Genomic DNA, 18,488 nt, shown 5'->3' with positions numbered 1-18,488 from the left:
ATTGGATCAGCTGTGTGTGGAAGGCTACTGAAGTAACATGCTGTCATAGGCACTCTTCTGAATCTAACACAGTAAGAACATTAGTAAATGTATACATTGGGGTACACTTATTTCTAGCAAGCTCTTTCATTGGTACATCTGGTCCGTCACTTGGCAGCAATCTTTGTCAAAACCTCCACTCCGAAAACCAACAAGGGCCAATTGCCCTTTTACTTGGGGGCACAATATGATTTCAAACAGTCTACCAAATAACCAATAGGCACCGACAGTAAGAGATCAAAGCAAACCACTGACACATTACATTGTCACCAATAGTAAATAAAACTAAAATGGTTACCTTTTAAAGTGTTATAACGGTGAGATTATCTGGAGTAACTTCCTGCCGGCTATACATGTCACCTCCAGGCAAGTGTAAAGAAGAATGTCTTACTGCTATCTAGCACTGAGTCAGCGTCCTTTTACTTAGAATCCAGGAACAGTGGCATTCTTACAGTCCATGTGCTCAGCTTCAGCCTATCACCTGCCTCTTTACTTGTTACATGTTCTGTTGAACATTGACCACAAACAACACAAAGGAGGAACTGGAAAAACTCTCATAGACTGTGTAACTTCTCCCTGCCGGCTAAACACTTTGTGAGCCATAAGAGACACTGCAATGAATCTGATATGACATTCAAAAGTGGCCAATTTAGACCAAGAGAACTAAAACAGATGACTTTAACAACTTCAGCTTCCGCACCTGTATACCCCCTATGGACCAGGAGAATTTATACATTTCAGCAACGGGCCTAATGATTCGGCAATAACTTTGTCATTAGTTATTCAACCAAGGTGATGCAATGTAAATATTTTTGGGGGGACAAGGATTTGTTTAGGCACTTTTGTCTTACAAAATATACTTTATGTTCTTTATATTGAAAATAACAAAAGCAAAACTGTTTTCTTTTTTTTTTACACACCCTGAGCAGTAATAGAAACATAAAAGAGTGAGGGCAGAAAAAGCCCAAGTGGTCCATCGAGTCTTCCCTTTGCATTTTAATTTTTTTGGTTGTTTTTGTGTTTGTTTTTTAGATTTTTTTAAACCTTTCTGTCTGGGAATAGAGAATGCCTGTCCCAAGCATGTTTGAATTCATTGACTGTTGACTGACTCATTAACTTTGCTGGAAGCCTGTTCCAAGCAACAACTACTGAGGCTAGGTTTACACCTAGGCGACACCTCACCATGCGGCAATCGTGCACGATTCCGCACGGATTGGCACACGGTTAGGAGCCGACAAAGTGTGAACTGATCGCGCTGTGGGTGCCATTATTTTCTAATGGCACCCTAATCGCGCTGGGTGGACTGCGCGGTTTCCGGCCGTGATTCCGCCCGTGCTTCCGATCGCGGCTATAACAGCTCCGTTCTTTTACGGTGTAGTGCAGGTATGAACCTAGCCTGATAGTTGATAGTTTTAAAGGAACTAGTATTATTGTGGGTAAAGAGATAAAATTTTATTCTGTAGTTTGTCATTTTTATAACAACACATACAATGTTTGAGGTAGAATGCATGGCAAAATTATTTAAACTGTTGTGTACCTTTAACATATAACGATAAAAAAAAAAAAATATTTTGCAAATGATCAATCAGTAAAAGAAAAAAATGTTAGCAAGAAAATTGTTATTTTTTTAGTTTTGAATAGAGTAGGGAAAGGATAGAAGCCCTGTCAGTATTTATAGGCTCCATTAGAGGATTTCCACCACACCTTTGCTTTTGCCTTGTATGATATGAGCTGCTAGTTGTGTAAGCTTAGCAGGCCAGCACTAGTGGTTGAAAAAGTCTGCTGGCTGCTGCATATTAGTCCATAGCATGCACACACTGGTCCACACATTCAGTGATCTGCAGTGACAATTGGTTTGTTCTTTCCAGGTCCATCCTCTTAGTCAGGAGCACAGCACTGGGAACACTAAGGAATTTCCGCTGCAGTCATGTTATATAGCATTATATGTTACACACACTACTTTTTCTCTTAATATATTGACAGGTTGGTCCTGATCTTTAAACCCCTGAAAGGCAGCAGGTAGATGAGGTATAACATTGCGCAGACTAAGGTATTGGTATTAAAATGTCTCAGTTTTGGTGTTGCCCATTTTCTAGCTTTCTAAAATGGGCACAACTGCTTTGGAAGATGGCATAATTTTGTACAAAATGTACATAGGTGAACTTTTTTGACCACTAATAAAACAGATGACCTTGACACATAGAGATAATTTGATCTTTCAGTGTGAGAGCATTTCTATTGCAAATTTAAACCCCAAACCTCAACATGACCAGTAACCCTCAACCTAACCCCTAAATTTAAATTGGATTCTAATCCGTATCCTTTATCATAACCCCTAACCATAAACCTTAATTTAACACCTAGCCCACAGCCCTAATCCCTTACCATAGACCTCTATTTAATCCTTAACCCAACTCAATCTCTGACCGTAACTCTTAACACAACCCCTATTTATAATTACCTCCTTACCATCAACCTAGCCCTCAGTCTTAACTTGTAACCTAACTGTTAAGCCTGCACCTAAATTCTTACTATAAACTTCAGTTTAATCTCTTAAACTAACCAATTCCAACCCCTGACCCTACATCAATATACCTCTAACCATAAGCCTCGAGTTGACTTTTAACCTTTAACCTACCTCTTACCCTTCACTCTTAACCCACAAGTAAATCCTAACCCTACCATTAACTCTTAACACCTAACCTAATCCCTTACCACAAACCTCAACTTAAACCTTAACTCTTATCCAACCCAACCCGATCCCTGATCCTACTCCTCAATCTAATCCTTAACCATGAGCTCTGCATTAACCCTCAATCAACCACTAACCTCTAACTTTTAACCCACAACTCCAAATCCTAACCTACACCACTAACCCCAAAACTTGGCCCTAATCCTCACATCATGCTCTAGCCCTAACTTCAAACCTAACAGCTATCTCTTAACATAACCGTTACCTGTCAACTTAACCACTAACCCTAAACCTCAACCATACAATACCCGTTAATCTAATGTCAGTATTACTTGCCCCAAAATTGTATGCACTTAAGCATATCTGTGCTGTAAAAATAAGAAATTTAGTACTAAAATACTACATGCCAATTATTGGCAAAAATGGGCCAAAAAGCAGCTAATCCTCAGTTTTTTATGTACTAATTTTGAAATACCTGCTAAGGCCTTGATGTAAACCTAACCAGTATATATTTATCTGCAGAGACAGCTGGCAACATTCTAAATCTACTACTGACAAGGTCCATCTTGCTTTGTCTTTCAGCAATACGCAATTTCTATCGGAGATCCTTGATCAGGAACTCAAGTTATTAAAAACTAAGATACCTCTCAGTGTTTCAAGCATGGTCTATCCAAGTGTCATTGTGACTGAACGCAGCTGCTATTTAATTAAATGCTCTTTGTCTCTGCAGAAGGGTATCCCGTGACATCCATCGAACAGTATTGAGCTATAAAGGTCAAGTGTAACTTATGAAATGTCTGTTCATATTTTAATTTTCTTATGAACGTGATCCAAAATAATAATTTCCCTTTGTGAGAAGAACTGCAACATCCGCATAGTCCAAGAGGCCAAGTAAACTTGGTTCAATCATATCTTGCAAACTATGCCTAAAAGAGACCTCAAGACCAAACACATTTCAGTAATGAATATGCAGTGTGGATAGCACAGCTTTTTTATTTTCTGTGGCACTGCTAAAAAAAAGTAAAGCGATGCTCCACAAAGTTTTGGGCCTGAAGCAGATACAGGAGGCCTGTCCTTAAACTGTGCCTGGTGTAAGTATTTTGCAAGCAATGTACCTAAGTAAATTTACATTGGTTTCAAGTATATTTAAATGCAATAACTAAAATCTCAAATGTACTTAAACATTTTATTGTACTTTGAAAAGTTTTTTCGATCTTTTTAAATATGTAGATTTAAAAAAAAAAATACCCGATGATCCATAAAATTCCATAAAGGTCCTTGTTCAGGTATTTCCTTTTAAAGGGTGACAACTGTCTCCAAATCATGCTCTTGCATTGTCACCCTGTCACATGCGTTCCTGATAAAGACTACATGTGGCTGTGCTGACACATACTTCTCAGACATGGTCCACTGTTTTCACTATCAGGAAGCTGGTCCTGACCAATGATGAGCAGTTGACTGCAGCAACTTGTAGTGTTTTCTACATGCTGCTGCAATCGCTGCAGCAGACAGAGTTTCTGTAAGTACTCCTAATATATATTCCCTGCCTGCCTTTAGTTTAAGAAGTACCAGGTGGTGACAGGGTCTCTTTAACTCTCATCTCAGCAAATCCTTTTATTTATTAAAGTGCTAAGTGATTCTTTTAATCCAATGATCACTTGTCAGTTCCATGTTTTGTGTTTGCATAGTGCTATTTCTGAGCAGCAGAGGGGGAATAAGAAAGAAGTTTTATTGGGTCATTCTCCCCTGTCAAAGGTTCTCTGCATGGTCCAGTAATATTGGTTTTTATAGCATCACCAGGATGTTTGCTCAAGAAATGACTTCTCTCCATAACAGTGGTGAGCTGGTAAAGAACACTGCTTATAGAAAATCAGTTTCTGTTCCTTCTGTACTGCCTTGCTAAGTGGTCAAGATGATAATTCTCCCCCACAGCTCCTTTGGTTAAAATAACAGTTTTCCCTGTGTTTTAGGGTTATGGATTCTCTAAGAAAACGTTGCCTGAATCATAGTTTGTATGAAGTATGTAATAGATCACACAGCACATACAGTAAAAATGGCTAGGTAATCTACTGACCAGTGTACTCTCCAGCCACTCCATGACGTAACATGCTGTTGAGTTGGGTATTTGGTTTCTCAGAGCTTCCCGTTCCTGCAGACTTTCTACCATTTCAAGGGATATTTTTAACTCCTCTACTAGATGCAAGATTGTTATAGTTCCAAAATATTCCAGAGACATTGGTGATCCCCCTTCAAAGACTCCATTGGCAAATTCAGTGACAGCCTTGGTCCCTGTTGGCAATAAAAAAAAATGGATATTAACATGTTGTTTTTTCTTTGTGTGTTTCTACGTGAAACCATAGTACGGTAGTTTGGGGTCAGTTTTATTTTAAATCGGAGCAAGGCTCAGACAACTTTATCTTTCCAACAGTGTGAGACCAGTAATTTGTGAGCGATTTAGTACTGACAGTAAGTTTTCGGCAGTTGCTTGTATTCCTGGAAACACTTCTTCGCTCATGCCACAGTGATTTGTGTTTGCAAGGAAGGGACCATATCACTAGATAGCTTTTCCTAGACCCTGTCCACGCATAACACCAACAATGTAATCCAGGAATCTGAGGCAGGAGTGAGCAGCAAATGCTATTATGATGTCCTAATTGGCTAAAATAATGAAGGGTGCCTAGGCACTGTCACGTGTGAGAAAGTATTCTGCTGCTTTTTAGGAATTAAATAGTAAGTATATTTCTTGACTGACTGCTTTGTCACATTAAACTGTGGCAATAAATCTCTGTTAGGCAGCCAAGTGTTAGATTTTAAATGCATGTCCACGAAAACGGTACTTTTAGTAAATGTATCTTTTAATTGACCTCCACCCAGCAACCCATCAAGTCTTATACTCACCTATCATTGCTCCTCCAAGATCTTCACTGTATGGCCCACTGGGAACGGGACAGCCACCACAAAAAAAAATCGTCCAGCCAGGTCCTTCTTCTGCCTGTGCATATTGATCTCTATTCAGGCCTTCTATAATAGGTTCCAATTGTGGCTGTCCCTTTAAATCTTGTGCACATGCATAAAAAAAGAAAAGCCTGGTCAGGAGACTTCTACATGGGCAGCTGTTCAGCTCCCAGAGGTCACACAGCAAAGATCTCCAAAGAGTAAGGATAAGTATGTATAAGAATTAGATTGAGACCTTAGCTGGCCATGGAGTAGATTCCTGCATCCATGCTAAACAGTGTGGATGGACAAATCTTCCCTGACAGGCTATTGAACAGTGATTACGGCTGATGGTCAGCAGTCACTATTCAGCTGACAAATTTCCACCCAGCTCTTTTCACAAAGTCGACTCAATAACCCACCATTGTTGAGACAGGTGGTCCTACCAGGGCCACGCACAGCTCGAATTTTGAAATTCAATTATTGTATGGTCAGGTTTAATATAAGATTTGGGGGTTTGCAGGGGGAGTCATTTGAATGATAATTCTACTTAAAGCACTGCATGCAACAAAATACAACATACATCAATTCAAGAGTTATATCCTATATATGTATCCTTCAAATATATGACCTTGTTGGTGTATAATTAACTTGTATCTACATAATTGACCTGGATTTATATAATGTGATAAGCACCCACCATAAATAAGCTAATACATGCTAATAAAATAAACATGGTTGACCCAGTCACTAAGGACAAACAGACAACATGCTCAGGCTCAGGGAACATCTTTGTAACTGGGTCTCCATGGGTGTTTATTATCTTTGATGACTGCACTTAAAAGTGTTACTATTTTAATGATCCATGCACTTCACTACATCATTTAAGTCTAATTACTTATCTACTAAAAAAAAGGCTCTACATCAGCCTTTCTCAACCAATTTACCCCAGTGGAACCCTTTAAATGATTTTCTGGTCTGCTCTCGGAGAACCCTTGCTAAAGCCAATTCATTAATGGTCATCGGAAAAAAGGCCCCCTACATTAGTGGTCAGTGGGGAGAATGCCACCCTTACAGTGTTGGGCGAAATAACACCCTTACAGATAGCAAAAAATATCACTGGGTTCATGCTAATTGGTATTGACACCGAAACAACACAGGCACCATCAATAGGGAGGTCAATCAGCCAGAGCTCAAGGAACCCCTAATGACCTTTGCAGGAAACCTAGAGTTCCATGGACCCTGGTTGAGAAAAGCTGCCCTAAATAACATTTTTAAATTTCACCACTTGGTGTCCCCAGAGCACTGGCTGCATAACAAAAAAAATGTGTTTGGAAATATGTACTGAATATTAATGATGCAGTGCTACGACATGCAATATCACCAAGCAAGCCTACAACTAAATACAACAAATCTTCTAATGAATGATTACTGCATGAAAGAGCCAGTCTGTATAAACACTTCAGTTTTTTTCAATAATTGCTGCATAGGTAAATCACCTTATCTAATGAAATCAGCAGTTTTTCATTTTTATTGGACCCTGTTGGTCAGATCACCTCACTTCAGTTTGTATATCAGGTATTATAAGGGGATCCTACTACTCCCTGGTGGATTTTACATTATGGAGAACGAAGGTGGAGGAGTGGGTTCACCTTTGTTCTTCTATAACTGAATATCACTTTTGAGCCAGTCCACCCAAACTGATATTCTAGGTAGTGGAAGTGCCCAGTGAGCTGCGTCCTCCCGGTTTCTAATATGTCATTATTTCTCTAACAAACAGACCTCTGTGCCAATCGAATCTATAATAATTTTACTCTCCTTTAGTCCTGATTTAATCCTTTATGGCTATTTAAAGCCCAGACGAAGGGGGTCCTCTAGAACTGTGTTTCTCAACCTTTTTACAGTCACAACAGCCTTTAAAGATATGCAAAATGTCCAGGCACCCCAGTCTAAAATGTGAAAAAAATGACATGTGGTCCTTTCAAAACCCACACCAGACCCTTATACGAGATAGGGGTCTGGTATGGATTTTAAGGGGGAACCACATGCACCATGCTGTGTGAAAGTCTTGAGGCACGCCTGAAGAAGCCAGAAGGCACACTGTTGAGAAAGACTGCTCTAAAACTCTTGAAACCCATTGATTTAAAAGATACTATATTATTATTAGATTAAAAGATACTATTAACAATAAATTCCATCAGGACTTTACCAGTGGCTTGGGGCTTTCTTCTGTCTACACCTTTCCAATGTGTTACATGCCAGGTATGCTTTAAATATTCTTATCATGGATGCAATGGCAGGGTCCAGTTAGCAAAGCCAGCAAGATACTATCATGTATTAAAAATGGTATTTTCTCAAGAAATAAAACTGTAATTCTACCATTTTACAAAACACTGGTTTGGCTTCATCTTGAGTATGCAGTTCGATTTTAGTCACCAATCCTCAAAAAAGTCCTTGAATAAAAGAGAGCTCAGAGAAGGGCAACACAATGAATAAGGGTATGGAGGACCAAAGTTTTGAAGAACATCTACAATTGAACTTGTTCTCCTTGGAAAGGAGGCACTTAAGAGGGGATATGATCGCAATATACAAATCTATCAATGGGGACTGCAGTATAGGAAATAAACTGATTAAGCTAAGGACTCTGAAGAAGCCACGTAAACATGAAGTTGGATAAGAAGCGTTTTAATCCGAATTTTTTTTTTTACTGTTCAATCAGCAAAAGTATGGAACTTTTTGCACTCTAACTTGTGACCAATGGATTTGTTTTGTATTTATCGGCGGTACACCAGCAGTCCGCTTACTGAAATAACATAGTTGAAACAAAAGCAGAAATTGAGGTTTTCTGTGTGCCAATTAACGAGTAAAGGGATAATTTCTTGACAAGCCGACACCTTTATTATTAGTAAAGCAGGGGAAAGGAGAATTATCCAAGCAGCATGAACAGGGCTGCGGGCGCTGTTAGCCCTGTCACATCCACTCAGTTTCTTACCAATGTTCAAATTATTTTGATTAGACATGTTGACTTGAAGGAACTACTGTAAAGGAAAATGTGAGAAAGTATGTACAAACATTTGTGAGGCCCGTCAGAAGACTCTGTTGTATAGATTTTTTTCCTCTACCATATTAAAGCAAATAAAGGAAGCAATTACAACAAGTCATTTCCAGTTTTTGGCATGATCATTTTTGAAGAACATTGGTAAGATTGCTACATGTAATGCGTAGATGGCTAAGTAAACAAAGTTGTACATAGATACAATTAGCCCAATTTATAGCTGTCTGTCTTTCTCTGTTCTTACCAACTTGGTGTCCCCTAGTGTCAGTCTGTCTCTTTCTTTATCAGTATATAGGTCTGGTCCTGTTTCTGTCTGTTTCTATCTCTGTTTTTCCCAACCCATGTCTGTCTGTCCTTGTCTGAGTCCTAATGTCTCTGTCCCTGTCTTTCTTCTTGGGTGGCTAGCCTAATAGACTTCAGTTCCTCTTTAATACATGGATGAATGACATATAACCAGGGGATTTCCAGTTCTCTTTCACATCTCCTTATTTCCGTGTGAGATGACACTGGAGACAAGGCAGAGATAGAAGTAAACTGTACTGAGTTATGATATAACACTTGTTTGTTCTACCAGTGTCAATATTGATTTAGGAAACTAGTTCCAGCAGGGCAAGTGAGGGTTATGTGGCTAAAGTACAGGTTAATTTTTAATACTTTTTTTCTTTTTCCCAGAACAGACCGGACTCTACTGATTTGGGAATCATTTTGTTAATGAGTGGTAAACATAGTGCCACTTAACGAGCTTCCAGTCATGATTAATTAACCCGAGGCAGACATGGCAAGCCTGTAAAATTCCACAGTAAATGAGGTCTAAAGCCGAAGCGGACTAAAGTACACTGGGGGTTTAACTTTAAGCTAATGTTGTAGAGCAGAGCTAAAGATGCCAATAGACATGTGAAAAATCTTTACATAAACATGTACAAACGTTTTGGCATAATGCTCATGTTCATACAATGAACAGACAACCAGACTTATCTCAGGGAAACAATAGCAGTGGTCCAGGAAAATACATTTTGGACAACTGACTTTCCCCGTAAGAAAGGTCACAGGGTGTCAAAATATATCATGTATCTGATCTAGACATTATCAACAGGTTTGGGTAACATTTCCTGACTATGAGCAAACAAAGGTTGTGAAGGGGGCTCCTGATGTGAAGGGGGGACTCTGGTATGAAGGGGAAGCTCTAATGGGAGGGTGGGCTTCTGATATCAAAAGAGGCACCTCTTAAGTGAAGGGGGGACTCTGATGTGAAGGGGGACTCTAATGGGAAGGTGGGCTTCTGATATCAAAAGGGGCACCACTGATGTGAAGAGGGAACTCTGATGTGAAAGGGGAACTCTGATTTAAAGGGGGAACTCTGATGTGAAGGGGGGATTCTGATGGGAAGTTAGGCTTCTGATATCAAAAGGGGCACCTTTTGATGTGAAGAGGGAACTCTGATGTGAAGGGCGGACTTTGGTGTGAAGGGGGAACTCTGATGTGAAGGGGGGACTCTGATGAGAAGGTGGGCTTCTGATATCAAAGGGGCTACCTCTGATGTGAAGGTGGAACTCTGATGTGAAGGGAGGACTCTGATGTGAACATTTTTACAAACTTGCTATAACATAAATATAAAGATTTGTAGATTAGCCCATAGAGGGCACTCTCGGTTACCCAGTGCAATTTCTCTTTCTCTCCTAACAACTCTTGAGATAACATGTCAGCCACATAGGTAGTGCACTGATTTTAGTGAAGCAGCCAACTAACAATGGAGAAGAAGCAGCAAGGAACAAACAATGTGTAGAAAAGTCTCAGAATGTTAGAAGCAAATTTTCAATTTTAAAAATAAAATTCCTTATAAATCCTACCTGCTATGATGTCATCCATTTGCTCTAAGGCCGCCTCAAGCATGTGACTGGCATCAGATGACATGATGGCTGCTGGTGGTTTCCTAACAAAGCAAGAAAAATACATTCAGGTTTTGGTTCTTTTCTGAAGTCTCCTGCAAAAGAAGAAGTGGCATATTCACCCCCTCTGGCAGCCCTTTCTCCTTCCTTTGTTGCATTTGCTCTGTAAGACTCTTCAGCATTGGACACATCAGGAGAGTTGGATGCTTGTGTTCCCTACCATGCTATGTGGTTTCTTCCGCTGACTCCCTATTGCACTACAGGGCTTAGCAGTGATGTATGGGTAAGAGGATGGAGTCACAGCATGTGGCGGGGAATACAGGCATCCCACCCTCCCGAAAGTGTTGAATTCTTAAGAGTCATACAAATGAAAGGTAGGAGACACAGGCCACTGGAGAAGTGAGTATGACACCTCTTCTATTGCTGGGGAATGCCATTAGGATTTACCAAGAAACTATAAGGGTCTTAAAGGTATTAGAAGAAGATTTCCAAAGCAAATAGGATGTTCTCTTAGTAAAAAAAGAATGTCCCTAGGGATAATATATGATCATTTTTATAGTAAAACAAGTTAATAAAGAAATAAAGAAAAGGAATACAAATCAAATACAAAAGAATATAATAATAACAAAGAATCCAAACAAAAGACAAATGTTCTATATAGCCATCTGGACCTTTACCTTTAGTCTCCACATTCCTAAATATTACTTGTTGTCCCCTTCTGTAATAGGATTGCATTTTTTTGTTTGTTTTTTGTTTTTTCGTAAGTAGTTTTGTTAAGATTCCCATACCTGGTCCTTCCACATTTTTCACCTAAGGAAGAGTGCTGTAGCCCCCATCTGCCAGCAGCCTCCTGGGATACTTATGTCATGCATCCCAGAAGCATTACGTGCAATTAACAGGACACGTGCATGCCCCACATCGCATTATCAAGGGAAAGGCTGTTTCTTTTTGGTTCTTGCAGCCAGGCCCATAATGACACAGCATGGCGTATTCATGTCATCATGGGGCCAGCTCTCTCTTTCTGGTTCTTGCGGATGGTGCCCTAATGTTGCAGCATTGTTTGGCCAAGAATTTTCGGCCAGGCTCCTTTGGCAAAAGTTGGTTCAAAAATCAACTTTTGTCGGATGAAGGGGTGCCAATGGGACCACACATTGCCAAGTCAGCAGAATTCCTCTGCAATTCAAGCACTATATGGCCAGATTTAGAGATTACTATAACCACCATCACCCTGAAGTGGTCCCAAGTACCTTACTGACTAATAACCCAATTTATGAACTGGTCCAGAGGGGTCCTACCTTTTCTACAAAAAATAAGGACCTTGGGCATTCTTAGGGACTCAAAATTCAAGGGACAAAGCTTTAGAAAAAGAGTTTGTCCCTGCAATTCAGAGACGGCTGATGAATACACTATAGCTAATCCGCTACAGGCTTGTGCTCACACAGCCGTAAATAAAATAGAAACAGAATGTCCCAAACTGACAGATTATCTATTTGTGGAGTTTAGCTCTCCATTGATCGGAAAATGTTATCCCGAGTCCACATCATATTTTGCGCTAGTGATATGAATACATAACCCGATTATGTCACGCTGTGCACTCTGATGCTGAGCCAGAGCAGAGGTGACATTTCTTTTCAGGTTTAAAGGGAAAACCCGGGCTGATATTTTTAAACTTAAACTTCCCCTAGTAAGTAGAACAGATTTGTCCGAATTATCCATGAGCAGAACCCTTGAGCAGGCTCTCCTTTCCATTACATTTATCACTGGCACATGTAAACTATACAGGTTCTCCTGACTAATCAGTACTCTTCCATGGGGGTAAGAACAAAGGGGCACCCCTAAGCACAATGTTCTGAAGGTACGGAGGTCTTGTACAGCACCTCCTGCTGGTAAATCTATATTTGCAACCTAATCACAAAACCTAAAGATTCTCTAGTGAAGCCATTGTATTTTTATGAATGGGCTTCAAGTAACCCAGGGGGTAAAAAAAAAAAAAAGGTACCAAGGCACTAATCTGAGAAGGAAGCAGCATTAAGACCTGTGTTGATGGGCATTTGTTCTCTTCTATTGGGGTTTTGTACTCCCCTACAAGTCTCTGAGTGTGCAAAGCCCAATTGAAGCAGGTCAAATGCAAGTCAGAAGGAGGTCAACTGCAGGTCAGATGCACCTGTCTGTGAATTCTGAATGATCTCAGAAGCTTCTCAAACTGATGTCAAACTGACAAGGCCATTGCCCATCGACCCAGGCCCTTGCATATACTTGTCCATTGGCCCATTTGCTAAAACGTTGCTCCGCAGCAGAGCTCCCAGCACTAATCCAATTCCACACTTCTGGGATTGTGAAAAAGTGTGTCCATCACTGGCCACTGTGGTTCCATCTGATGATTCCAAGGTCATTATTGTGTTCTGCAGTGACTACTGGGTCAGCAGGAGGAACGATGGCGACAAACAGGGGGACCTGCTATTCAATCAGCCCAAGTTGTTAAATCGGGGAGAGCTATGCTACAGAGTGATGTCTTAGCAAACAGACCAATGGACAGTTATTTGTTTGTTTGTTATTTTTTGACCCCCTATCACTTTAATAGTACACCAACCTTCTTCTACAATATTACTGCTTGTCACTGTAGTATCTCCCTTACCAGCAAGAGGGCAGTGGCGGTTTTCTTTGCTCTCCTACCGATCTTGTTGCTGGATCACTATTGTGTCATGGAGCTAAGTCTGCCAAACCAGCTGTTGACAAACCTGAATTAGGGCCAGCTCACATCATATGCAGTTGTGATGCAGTCCGTTTATTTGACTGGTGCAGTCAAAATACATCACAATGCTTTCCTATGGGCTTTCTTGTGCTTTATTCACACCATTGCAGAAACTGCATTCACAAACTGCATCACAACTGCATATGGTGTCAACTGGCCCTTACTCCCATCTCAACATTTGTTTGAGATGCACTGGCTACTCTACTTGAATCTCCCCTGATCCTAATGGGTTGTATCTGGACTATTTTAATTGGTGTGGAGCTTCAATTCTTACATCTACAATGGAGGTAGATGTCTATCTAATGAAGCTTGGCACTTTCTGCTGACTGTTGACAAATATGGAATATTAATATATATAGGGTTATTCACAAAAGGGTGAAGAGTTTGGAGAAGGCAGGAGAAGTGAACAAATTTAGGCCAACATAGCTGATTTGGAAAAATTCTCCAATTCCGCTCACTTTCCAGTTCAGCTATGTTGTCCTAGATTGTTCACTTCTCCGGCCTTCACCCTTCACCCTTTTGTGAATAACCCTGATAATGTTTCACATTGACAAGTGCAAAGAACATAAATCAAATGCTCATTTAGGATCTTCATTAAAAAAAATCATGTCAAAAGCCCTTTTTATTTCACTGAAGATCTCCTGTAAAACACAACTACAAACTATAAATGTCAGAATTATTTCTGAATGCAGATGATGCTGGTGTCATAGCAAGAAACAGAGCTTATTAAATTAGATTGTTCTGATAATCTCAGACATGAAAGAGCCTTCTGGCTCAGTAATACCATCTCCAGAGCCTTTAGATCCTCAAGTGAACCTGTCTTCTAACAGCACAAGACAAATAGAATATTTTCATCATCAGAGAAAACAATAGACATTGCCAAACACATTTACATTATTAGCTGTTAGCAATGCCAGTAATAGGTTATAGATAGGTATGGCTTAATTCCTTGCAGATCAGATGCACAAAGTGAATCAGGCTACCAGGCCATCTCCTTGGTATTAAAGGGTAAGTCCAACCAAAACTGATATTTCATTTTTTGGTAAATGCTGGAGAGAGTTAAAACCATCTTACAATTTCCTAGGTCTCTCGTGTCTCCCATGTATTGTCAGGACTGTTTCTTTTGGCCTAAGTATTGTTAGCACTGTTTCTTTGGGGAATCATGGAACAAGTAGAAATGAGGCGCTGGAATCAGAAGATTGAAGGTCCATTGGCTTTGGTAAGGCCGCTCTTGACAAAAACATAGCGTCCATCAAACAAGATGCCCAGATTTGAAGATTCAGAAGTAAAAAGTCTAAGTATAGAGTCCACAACTTTTGAATATTGGTATTGGTTCAGAAACGATAATGTAGAAAAGCCAACGCGTCTTGAGGGCTCAAATACCTTACCCTTTATTCAGTGCTCAAACATAATGGCCACTCTTAAAGTGACATTAAAATCTCCTCCCCCTCCATGCTGCTTTAAGGACTTACCTTAAATGATGCCTCTTGATCCAATCATCTAGTAGTTTTCTAGAGTCCCTCCAGCGCTGGTGCTGGTCTCTGATCCAGCACAGACTCCTCAGGTCCCATGGTGTCTGATAGGGGTCCTAGCTTGGGATGCCATGATTCGGATACCAGTACTCGTACCCATGAAAATGCCCGATACTAAGGCTGATACTTGCCCTTACCCATACCTGTGAAAGTGCTCCAACAATAAAAGCTATTACCGACCCTTTACATTTTTTTATAGATTTGACTGCAGTAAGGTCCCGTGCTTGCTGGGGACCTCGTGGCAGCCTTCTGGGGACCTCATGGCACCTGCTTACAGCTCCGGCCTGCATATCTTCCCCTCCTGAGTCTCCTGCACTGACACAAAGCCCTGGGACCTGCCAGGGGAGGAGGAGGGAGGCTGCACCCCAACAGCAGCTCCATGCAGCCCCCTCCGAAGAAGGTAAAATATGGGGGGAGAGCAGAGAACGGAGTCTGCAGTGCTACATTGTATTATATTCTGAGATCTGCAGAACATTCCTCCTCATCCCAGACTTGGTACCATGTTTTCTGACTGCAGAGCTTCCCCCTCATCCCAGCCACAGTACAATGTTATCTGACTGCAAAGCATTCCTCCTCATCCCAGCCATGATACAATGTTATCTGACTGCAGATAGTTCCTCCTCATCCCAGCCAGGATGCCATGTTATCTGACTGCAGAGCATTCCTCCTCATCCCAGCCATGGTATGATGTATCAGACTGCAGAGCATTCCTCTACATCCCAGCCCAATCCTGGAAGAATGTTCACCTACTGCTGCCCTGGAGGAAGATGAAGATCCGGTGATGCCACTGACCCAGATAGGAGACGTTAATAAAAAAAAAGGTATGTACAGGGTGTAAAGAAGAACTCCAGGTAAATAAAAGAAATGACCTTTGCAGTGGGGCTACCCCCTCACTGCAAGGGTTAAGTGCTCATTCTGTCTAGGGGGCTCAAATAAAGCTGTTTTACTCAACTAATTCCAGCTCCCACGGTGGTCAGCACTCATCTCTCTCCCACTCTGCTCCTGCTATTGAATGTCCTTCAGTGTCCTCACATCTAATCAATGACCTGCATAAGACATAATGACATGTGCGGTTCTGGGACCGCCGGAGCACAGTGGAGAAAAGGCTGCAAGGACCGATCTTGCAGTAGAGAGGAAGCCCTGAACAGGTACCTTAATCTGCTTTATTCCAGCCCCTAGACCAAAACGAGCCTTTAACGCTTGCAGCGTGGGGGTAGTCCCACTACAAGGGTAAGTATTTTATTTGAGTTCAAAAAACAAATAGGGGGGGATGTGTCTTCAGGGAGTAGATGGATTTGGGTGGGGGTACATGGCTGGAGTTCCACTTTAACCCTTCCTTACTCTATCAAAAACAATGGCTATACATTCACTTAAAAAACTCCATTAATTATTGAACTGAGAAATTGGGACAATCTTGTGAAAATCTGGACAGTTGGGAGGTATGTCTGTAGTAGTATAGGCCACGTCAGGGTAGTATGACTGTAACGGTTGCCAGCATTACCACAAACCAGTTTCACGAATGGGCTGGTCTTGGCTGAGCAGTCATATGTGCCAACACAAGTCATTAGCCCACAGTAGGAATGTCTTCCTCAAAGTAAGCCTGGCTTTCATCAGGGCACGGCCTCCAGCTAATGAAGTTATGATTATATATGAACTATACCTCGCATGACAGAGGCTGAAGAATGAATCACTGTCTGACAAATGGGTGTAGAAGACAACATTCGTTCAGGACACCAGACCCGCGCCTCTTCTTGTTCTACCAGTTATGTCAGTTTAAAGCCACTAAGCTTTTAGGCGCTCCTTAATTTGTGTATATATTCTGCATACTAATACAGAAGTGAGTTGTTTATAATAAACTTTCCATTCTTACCTTTTGTAAACTGAAAGATACATTGCTTAAAATCAATTGTATATAAAATAACTATCAATAATGTTGAGTATCAGAACACATAATATTTGGGATAAAATATCAAACCAATTTTAGGGGATGAATTTTCCTGGTCCTCTTTTGTTGTTCTAATAGTGTATGTTACACATTACAATAAATGTATCTTATTTGTTCCCCTTTTGTCTCTTTAATATACCATTGAAAGCGTGGTCAAGTGGTCATTGCCATCAGCAAGGCTCCAGTGGTCATTGCCATCAGCAAGACTCTAGTGGTCATTGCCATCAGCAAGACTCCAGTGGTCATTGCCATCAGCAAGACTCTAGTGGTCATTGCCATCAGCAAGGCTCTAGTGGTCATTGCCATCAGCAAGGCTCTAGTGGTCATTGCCATCAGCAAGGCTCTAGTGATCAATTCCATCATCAAGGCAATAGTCATCAATGCCATCATCAATGCTCTGGTGATCTATGCCATCATCAAGGCAATAGTCATCAATGCCATCATCAATGCTCTGGTGATCAATGCCATCATCAATGATCTGGTGATCAATTTCATCATCAAGACTCTAGTGATCAATGTCAGCAGATATCTAAAGCACTTAAAAAACAAAACGACTAATGAAGTGAACCTGTCATTTAAAACATTAATCAGCAGTGTTAGCAAAACCAAATAAATTATTTAGAGTAAATTATTACCTTTTTTCACTGTGGATAGAAAATTGCTGCTTCTTAGTTTTCCCACAACACCCAGAGCCTAGGCAATATTCACACGGTTTCTAGCTACCATGAGCATTGTGGATGTTTCACGTCATTAGGGACTGCAGAGTGTCTATTGCTTTCAGTCAGAAAGATACTGTCTGGTAGATCTGTAGTAAGATAAGATCATCAAGTCACAAAATTGTCAAACACAACCAAGCAGGAGGCGAAAACTATGTAGAGGGTACATTGTTTTAGCTGACAGACCTGTCCACTAGACTTTCATTGAGACCGAGGAACAGTAAAGCACAGCCTCTGTCAACACTACTAAGCAGAAAACATACCTTGAGCATGTAACGATCAAATATTGCTGCCCCATTGCACATACACTGAGTGGCCAGATTATTATAACCACCCCATCAGTACTTCGTTGGGCCATGAGATGACTCCATCTCGGTTGTCACTTGTGCAATAGGTTGTCACTTGTGCAATAAGTCCATCCGTGACATTTCCTTGCTACTAAATATTTCACGGTCACCTGTTAGTGGTATTATAACAAAGTGGAAGCAACTGAGAACAACAGCAACTCAGCCAGGAAGTGGTAGGCCACGTAAAATGACAGAGCGGGGTCAGCGCATGCAGAAGTGCACAGTGCGCAGAAGTCACCAACTGTCTGCAGAGTCCCTACAGACCTCCAAACTTCGCGTGGCCTTCAGACTGGCACAACAACAGTGCGCAGAGAGCTTCATGGAATGGGTTTCCATGGCCGAGCAGCTGCATCCAAGCCATACATCACCAAGTGCAATGCAAAGCGTCGGATGCCGTGGTGTAAATCATGCCACCACTGGACTCTAGAGAAGTGGAGACGTGTTCTCTGAAGTGACGAATCACGCTTCTCTGTCTGGCAATCCGATGGACGTGTCTGGGTTTGGCAGTTGCCAGGAGAACGGTACTTGCCTGACTGCATTGTGCCAAGTGTAAAGTTTGGTGGAGGAGGGATTATGATGTGGGGTTGTTT

The 18,488-nt window shown here is 41.1% G+C and overlaps 1 protein-coding gene across 1 annotated transcript in view; it reads right to left on the bottom strand.

The window, feature by feature from the left end:
• The window catches only part of PPFIBP2 (PPFIA binding protein 2), a 137,792-nt gene extending 120,287 nt beyond the window's left edge, over positions 1-17,505 (bottom strand). The window contains exons 1-3 of the mRNA XM_018559741.1: positions 17,473-17,505; positions 10,568-10,651; positions 4,806-5,020 (exon numbers count right to left, since the gene is read on the bottom strand). Coding sequence (XP_018415243.1) covers positions 4,806-5,020; positions 10,568-10,631 — 279 coding nt within the window. The 5' untranslated portion in view covers positions 10,632-10,651; positions 17,473-17,505. The remainder of the gene's footprint in view (positions 1-4,805; positions 5,021-10,567; positions 10,652-17,472) is intronic.
• Positions 17,506-18,488: the final 983 nt, after the last annotated feature.

The sequence above is a fragment of the Nanorana parkeri genome, unplaced genomic scaffold (assembly GCF_000935625.1).
Source record: "Nanorana parkeri isolate BGI_ZX_2015 unplaced genomic scaffold, ASM93562v1 scaffold414, whole genome shotgun sequence".
Classification (NCBI taxonomy): Eukaryota; Metazoa; Chordata; class Amphibia; order Anura; family Dicroglossidae; genus Nanorana; species Nanorana parkeri.
The sequence above is the reverse complement of the archived record's forward strand: the minus strand, read 5'-3'. Positions and strand labels throughout refer to the sequence as shown.